The 8472-nt window shown below is 38.0% G+C and overlaps 1 protein-coding gene across 1 annotated transcript; it reads right to left on the reverse strand.

Moving 5' to 3' along the window:
- On the reverse strand, positions 1 to 7941 carry phox2a (paired like homeobox 2A). Its single transcript, XM_056474582.1, has 3 exons — positions 7593 to 7941; positions 4769 to 4956; positions 1 to 3941 (listed from the first exon to the last, which is right to left on the reverse strand). The coding sequence occupies exons 1-3, from the start codon at positions 7813 to 7815 to the stop codon at positions 3504 to 3506; spliced, it is 849 nt and encodes a 282-aa protein (XP_056330557.1). The 5' UTR covers positions 7816 to 7941; the 3' UTR covers positions 1 to 3503.
- Between the last annotated feature and the right edge of the window lie 531 nt (positions 7942 to 8472).

The following is an 8472-nucleotide window of genomic DNA, read 5'->3' on the forward strand; positions in this document are numbered from 1 at the left end:
GTCTTTATTCAGTGACTTTAATGGTTATTATATACAGCAGATCATTCAGGAAACACACAATGGCGTGCACTGGAGCCAGAAAACATAAAAAAAAACCTACATCATATTTATATTAATATTTACAAAATATTTCTCAATAAAAGCCTAGCTTAAAAAATCATCTGACCATCCCAACAGTTTTTGTTTCGTTTTTTCTTTTTTTTTTTCTTTAATAAATTAACTACATGTGGCTTAACTATGCTTATTTCTGGGGTCACACACACACACGTAACACAAATAAACACAAACACACACTCTCGCTCTCTCTCTTATAGACACAAATACACACAGAAACAAGCATCACACACTCAAACTCACACTAACAAACACACACAATCACTCAAACACACAATTTCTCTCTTACACATTCATGCAAACACACAAACATCTCTCAAGCACACACACACACACACACTGAACAGAAGTGCCGACAGGACAGTAAGTAAAGCACATCAGCGTACAGTAAGAGCTGATCTGGGATCATCAGTTAATGCACCATTAAGATGAATCTGAGCATCCTGTTTGTTTGTTTCTGCCTTAAATCATGTTGTTCAGAAACTTTAATTTTATTCACATCTACCAAATGTAGACGTTAATTTTCCTGCAATGGTAATCAATGGTTCACATTTTTGGGTGAACTGTCCCTTTAAGACACAAAGTGTAGTTACTGCACTCTGCCTTTGGGTGGCAGTATATCTACAGTAAACCTGCTTCTAACTGAATGTCTGCCAGAAGAGGTGTAATTATAATAACAATAATGCATTAACAGATGTCCTTGAGTGAACTCTTAAAACTCGTGCACACCGTAATTATTATTGTGCGATTATCGTTGACGTTTAACACCTCGCGACTAAACAAAGAGTGCTAATGTGAGCGTGCACACCAAATGCACAAAACACTGGACATAAAATTTGTCATTTATTAAAAAAGACACTTAAAAACTGTCCGACCAAAGAGATTGCAGCTTTTGTTCATTGGTGAAGTTACACTGAATCACCACATGGTGGCGTTCGAGCACGAAAAGCTCTAGCCGACCACACAGAAATTTGTTCTGAGCTTTGTTTAACTATCTTCCATGGCTTGCAACTTTTTTCTGCAAACATTTGACCAGGGCTGCATCTGAAATCATATTCTTCCCTACTACATATTATGCGAAAATATATATAGTATATGAATTCATAGTATTCGAAAAAAAAACAGTAGGCGAGAAGTACTCGAATAACCTACAATTTCCTGCGAGATTCTGAAGAGCGCATTCGAGGAGTGAAGCAACGCAACTGACATGGGTAGGTCATAACGACAAATGACGTATGTAGTACATCCGAATCCCACTCTTACTATTAATTTTCATACTATATAGAACATACGACGGTTATGAAGTCAAACTCAAATAAAGTAGTACATCTGAATTCGTATATACTCGATTAGTATTCGATTTCAGATGCAGCTCAGGTGTTTGTGTGTATTAATTAATATATATTTACATATCATCATATTAAAGCATATATTATTGAAGATTAAAGTTACGAATTGCTGCGAGATTGCATTGGTATTTCTCATTAAGTATTTTTTTATCAAGCACCATCTAGAGTGAGGAAGTGATTTTGCATGTTCACTCACCAGTGAAAAATCACTGACGGCTGAAGATAGACGCGAGTGACAAATGCTGACAATAAACGTGAGTGAAAGATTCAGACAATAAACGCAAGCAACAAGCGGTGCCTATAAACGTGAGTGACCAACTAAATGCGAGTTAATGCGAGAGAAAAAGGGAAAACCCTGACAATAAAGGCAAGTGAAAAACGCTGATGACAAACGCAAGTTAAAACGCTAACGATAAATGCAGGGGAAATGCTGACGATAAACGCAAGTAAAATATAAATGCAAGAAAAACTCAGGAGATAAATGCGAGTGAAAATGCTGACAATAAACAGGAGTGACATACTCATGATAAACGCAACTGGCAAACTCAGACGATAAATGCGAGTGGCAAACTCAGACTTTAAACGCGAACCACAAACTCAGATGATAAATGCGAGCGACAAATGTTGACGATAAACGAGAGTGACAAATGCTGATGATAAACGTTAGCTGCAAACGCTGATGATAAACGCGAACGACAAACTCAGACGATAAACATGAGCGACAAATGTTGACGATAAACGAGAGCGACAAATGCTGATGATAAACGTTAGCTGCAAACGCTAATTATAAATGCAAACGATAAACTCAGACGATAAACATAAGCGACAAATGTTGACAATAAATGAGAGCGACAAATGCTGATGATAAACGTTAGCAGCAAACGCTAATGATAAATGCAAACGATAAACTCAGACGATAAACATAAGCGACAAATGTTGACAATAAATGAGAGCGACAAATGCTGATGATAAACGTTAGCTGCAAATGCTAATGATAAACGCGAACGACAAACTCAGACGATAAACGTGAGTGACAAATGTTGACGATAAACGAGAGCGACAAATGCTGATGATATACGTTAGCTGCAAACACTAATGATAAACGCGAACGACAAACTCAGACGATAAACATGAGCGACAAATGTTGACGATAAACGAGAGCGACAAATGCTGATGATATACGTTAGCTGCAAACACTAATGATAAACGCGAACGATAAACTCAGACGATAAACATGAGCGACAAATGTTGACAATAAACGAGAGCGACAAATGCTGATGATAAAAGTGAGCAGCAAACTCAGCCGATAATTGTGAGTGACAAATGTTGACGATACATGCAAGCAACAAATGCTGACGATAAACTATAACGACAAACGCTGATGATAAACGCGAATGACAAACTCAGACGATAAACATGAGCGACAAATGTTGACGATAAACGAGAGCGACAATACCTTGATAATAAACGTTAGCAGCAAACGCTGATGATAAACGTGAACCACAAACTCAGACGATAAACATGAGCGACAAATGTTGACGATAAATTAGAGCGACAAACGCTGATGATAAACGCGAACGACAAACTCAGCCGATAAACGTGAGCGACAAATGCAGATGATAAACGTGAGCGACAAATGTTGACGATAAACGAGCGCAGAAAACGCTGATGATAAATGCAAACGATAAACTCAGACGATAAACATAAGCGACAAATGTTGACGATAAACGAGAGCGACAAATGCTGATGATAAAAGTGAGCAGCAAACTCAGACGATAATTGTGAGTGACAAATGTTGACGATACATGCAAGCAACAAATGCTGATGATAAACGATAACGACAAACGCTGATGATAAACGCGAACGACAAACTCAGCCGATAAACGTGAGCAACAAATGCTGACGATAAATGTGAGCGACAAACTAAGACGATAAACGAGTGAAAAATCACAGACGATAAACGCTGACGATAAACGCGAGCGATAATAGAAGCGGTGTGCACGAGTCTTGACTGTGAGCGAGTCCAGAGTCAGCGGGGCTCTAGAAGAGGTTGCTCTTGATGGTGTTGTTTTTCCTGTGGAAGGTGGACAGGACCCCGGCGAAGGGTCCGCTCATACTGTCCGCCGGCTGCCAGGCCTTCAGCAGCTCCTGCGTGTGCGTGTGTGTGTGCACGGGCCCCGGGGTCCCGGAGCCCAGGCTGGGCCAGGGTGAGCTCTTCAGGGCGGGGGAGATGGAGGCAGGGCTGAAGGTGGAGGCGGGGCCAGGGGCGGGGCTGGGGCTCAGGCTGCTGCGGGCCCCGGGGCTGCTCATGTTGGCAGTGCTGTCAGGCGTCGGGCTGCAGGTCGACTCTTTGGACTCGTCGTCTTCAGATGAAGAGCGCACATCGCTGGGTTTCTTCCCGCCAGAAGTGCTCGACGCTTTAGAGTTCGCCGCTCGCTCCTGCTTGCGGAATTTGGCCCTTCGGTTCTGGAACCAGACCTGAGGAATGACAGGAATTCGTGTTAAATCACGGCTCTCTAGAATACTCCACATATAAATAAAGGATAATGTACACCCAGTCGGTGGAATACTTGATTCTGATTGGTCAAACATGAAATAAGGGATATTGTACATCCAGCTGGTTGTTATCCTACATTATTACACGGCTCTTTGAAAATCTATTCTGATTGGTTGATCACGATATAAGAGATAATGTGGTCCAGCTGGTGGTTATTGCATATTATTAGACAGCTCTCTGGAATACTCGATTCTGATTGGTCAATCACATCATTCTGAGGCATGTTAAGCAATAAGGCATTATGAATATTCAGCCTGTGGTTTTTGCATATTATTAAACTGCTCTCTGGAATACTCGATCCTGATTGGTCAAACATGAAATAAGGGTATCATATACATCCAGCTGGTGGTCAATGCATATTATTACACAGTGCTCTGGAAGACTTGATTCTGATTCATCAATCATAACATTTTGATATATATTAAATAAAGGATACTGTACATGCAGCCGGTGGTTATTGCTTATTATTACACGGCTCTCTGGAATACTTGATTCTGATTGGTCAAACATGAAATAACAGAATGTTCATCCATGGTTTGTATTTGTGTGTGTGAGAGAGTGTGTATCTGGTTTATATGTGTGTGTGTCTCTAATTTATATCTCTGTGTGTGTGTGTGTGTGTGTGTATGTATGGGCGTGTGTGTCTCTGTTTTATATATCTGTGTGCGTGTTCGTCTCCGCTTTATATCTGTGTGTGTGTGCTTGTTTATGGATTGTGTGTGTGCGTGTGTGTGTTTGTGTGCCTCACCTGTACGCGTGCCTCCGTCAGGTCGATCTTGAGCGCCAGCTCCTCGCGTGTGTAGATGTCAGGATAGTGTGTTTCAGCAAACACTCGCTCCAGCTCCTTCAGCTGGGAACTGGTGAATGTGGTGCGGATCCGACGCTGCTTTCGCTTCTCATTCAGGCCCGACGCATCCGAGAAGAACTTATACGGCACTGCACAGACACACACACACAGAGAAAACAACAACTTTTATTATAGTTATTATTAAATACACAATCATTGAACAGATTTGCACATTCATTTCAGAAACTCTTCACACGAACAACATTTCTAAACAACCAGCATTTATTCCACTTAAACTTCTTCAAATGTTCACAATTCTCCTCTAAGTTCACAAACACATTTCCTTGTTTGTGGATCAATAACCTCATTAGGCATTAATACCTTAAACAAATAAACCCTAAATGAATAAAAGAGAGAGAATTAGAGTTTTCAACACAATTATTCAACATATTTTCACCTTCATTACATAAACTCTTCACACAAACCTTACAATTTTATTTCTAAACAATCATCATTTATTTTACATACAATTACATTGATTGATTAAAGTTCTTCAAATGTGTCTAGCTTTCCTGTGAGTTCATAATAAGCGAACTCAGCAACCAAAAGTCATTTATTTATTATAATAAATTAGTTAATATTATAAGCCAGCAGAAATCAATCCTTTTTAAGTTAAAGCAATATTGGTGAAACCTTTTGACAAAGTTTGAGCTTTTCTTGTCAACCATATACTCAATTTTGCTTGTTCTTGTTTTATATCAAAACTAAGGACCACAAATAAACTCAGAGAGAGAGAGAAAAATTGACATTTTAAGCACCTTTATTTATTACAAATGTTCTAAAACTGCTTATATTTCATTGACAAGATTTGGAAGTTTTTTTCTTCAATGAGAGAGAGCGCGAGAAATCACCAATATATTCTTATATACACTTCTGTATTAGCCCAAATGGGTCAAATATAGACAAACCGAACATTTAGGTTACAAAAAGCCTTTTAAAACTGGTTGGGTTGGTCCATATTTGAGTTTATGTCAATAAAATGTATGCACTGTTGTGTATATTATTTATTCTCCTTTCCTCTTCTAAAATCTTTTTATCGATTTTCTTAATTGTGTATGCATTTATTTATTTTTTTAGTAATTAATTAATTATTTTTTTTTCCTTTTGACGCATCATAATCGCTATTTAATTAATTTTGTTTGTAATTAATAATGCTTTTGGAATACTTGAGAAGTCGTGCATTTAAGTTTAACTGAGTTAAGAAAGAAAGAAAGAAAGAAAGAAAGAAAGAAAGAGTTTAGTAAAAGAAGAGTGTTATATCTGTAGCGTGATTCTGTAATTCCTTTAGTGGTTTATCATATAACAGACTGCATGCGATTTTATATTATCCTATATTAATTAGTTACTAGACTGATTTTCATTGTAAACTGCTATTTTAATTACAGCGGCTAAAATCCACTACAAGAGTTAAGAAAATGAGAATTCAGAAGAGTCTCGGGATTATTAAACAACCTAATATTGTAGACCGCCTCAAATCATGAGTGATAGTAGAATTTATTATTATTAAATCGTATGTTTAACTGAGGAACTGGGTAAAAATATCATAATCTATTTATTCAGAGGTTAATATGTGTTTCTCCTAAATAATAAAGACAAGATGCGTCCGTTTCTCATTAAAGCCAATAAACGGGTTTAATTTGAGTTATTTAAGACGTCAAATTCAATTAATTACTTTAAATTAATTTGCGCCTTAAATTCTATAACAATTTAATTAGACCGTCACTCATATTTAGGATAACGCTAAGAAATGGGCATCTCGTTTACATATGCATTTTAATTTAATAACGCTTACAATTATCGGCTTTATGATGATGTTCAACATCTATATATTCTAAAAAAAAGCCAGGTTGTAGTAGCTTAATTAAATTACACTTAAAATACATGTATTAACTTAACGGTTGGGTTTCTCCATAATTAACCCAACACTGGGTTACAACAACCCATAATTTTGTTTTAAACCTGTTTCATATGTATATAATTTGATTTAGTAAACGCGTCTATCCAGCACAAAACGTGTTTTCAAAAATCACACGCAAGTCACACAATCTCACAGTGAAATGAGAACAGATCTTGAAAATCCCCTCAGGAGCTTTATTTTTATGAGTGAGAGCTAAATCAGAGCAGTCTAAATAATAAATTAACGCTGGGTTGTTTTCATCAAACGTTGGGACAAATTCAACCGTTAATTTAAAAAAAAGTGATTTAAATTATATTTAAAAAACGAACTTAACGGTTTGGTTTGTTCAAATATGTTCCAACCGTTGGGATCATTTTTTAATTTGAATTTAAATAGACACTTTTTTAACGGTTGAATTTGTCCACGTTAAGTTTGTCTATATGTATTTGACTGTGTTTAAAAACTGACACCGGGCACTTGCAGGTTCATTAAGCTGTCACATTCTAAAAATAATGTTCGGTTGTTATAATTGGGTCAAATAGACAAACCAAACATTTGGGTTTAAAAAGTTGAAAAACTGTCACACTTCACAATTAGATTTCATTAGTTAATCTATTTACTGACATGAACTACAGCGTGTATTGATCATAATTCAACATATACTAACATAAGCATGAACTAACAATGAACAACTTTAATAACTAACAATAATAAATGTGAATAAATACGTGAACAAACAATGTACAATATTTGTATTATCTAGTTAGTTAATACATTAAATAGTGAGTTACAACAAGCCAACAACAGTGTGTATATGTGTGCGTGTACCTGTGGAGTAGGGCGCAGGCTGGTGTTCCCTGAGCGCGCCCAGAGTGCAGCTGGCGGTGGCGAGCGGAGCGCAGGCCGGGCCGGAGCTGAAGCCGGAGCGGATCGGGTTGTACTGGAAGCCGTTGCTCTGGCTGCAGGAGTTAAAGTCCGCGTACGCGCTCGCCTCCATCGCCGCCATGCACGAGTCATACGTGTTCAGATACGAGTAATCCATTTTGTACATGTGGACGGACGGGCGGCTGTGCGAGTGTCAGGTCCCGGTGTCCGGTGCTCTGAGCGCCGGGCGGCTCGCGGTGTGTGTTTATAATAAAGTTGGTGTCCGGGAGACAATGGCGAGGCGGTGGTCTCTGTTTGCATGACAATGTCTCAGTGCTGCGCCTCCTCCCCTCCGCTCCTGCACGCATCTCTAATGCACCTCCGCTTTAACCCTTTCCTTCACTCTCAGCTGCAGCTCCATCAGCCCAAACTCAATCATGCATGCCTCAGATATAAGAACAAACCTACTAAAAAGAGCAGTTCATCCAATTTAAAAATAAATAAAATAAATAAATAAGCAAAGCATTGTTTTGGGTTTGTATATTTGACTCAACGTTGGTTTAAAAAGTGTGAATTTAATTAAATTGATAATAATAGAATAATAAACTCAACATTGGGGTTTGTTCATATTTATGACCCAACGTTGGATTAAAAGTGTCATTTAAATTAGATTTTAAAAACTACAACATTGGGGTTTGTCCATTATTGACCCAACGTTGGAGTTGAAAGCGTATTGAAATTAAATTGAAATAAAATAAACCCAACATTGGGTTTGTCCATACTTGAACCAACGGTGGGTTAAAACGCCTAATTTAAATTAAATTGATAAAAGGGGTTACTCAAT

The sequence above is a fragment of the Danio aesculapii genome, chromosome 15 (genome assembly GCF_903798145.1).
Source record: "Danio aesculapii chromosome 15, fDanAes4.1, whole genome shotgun sequence".
Taxonomy (NCBI): Eukaryota; Metazoa; Chordata; class Actinopteri; order Cypriniformes; family Danionidae; genus Danio; species Danio aesculapii.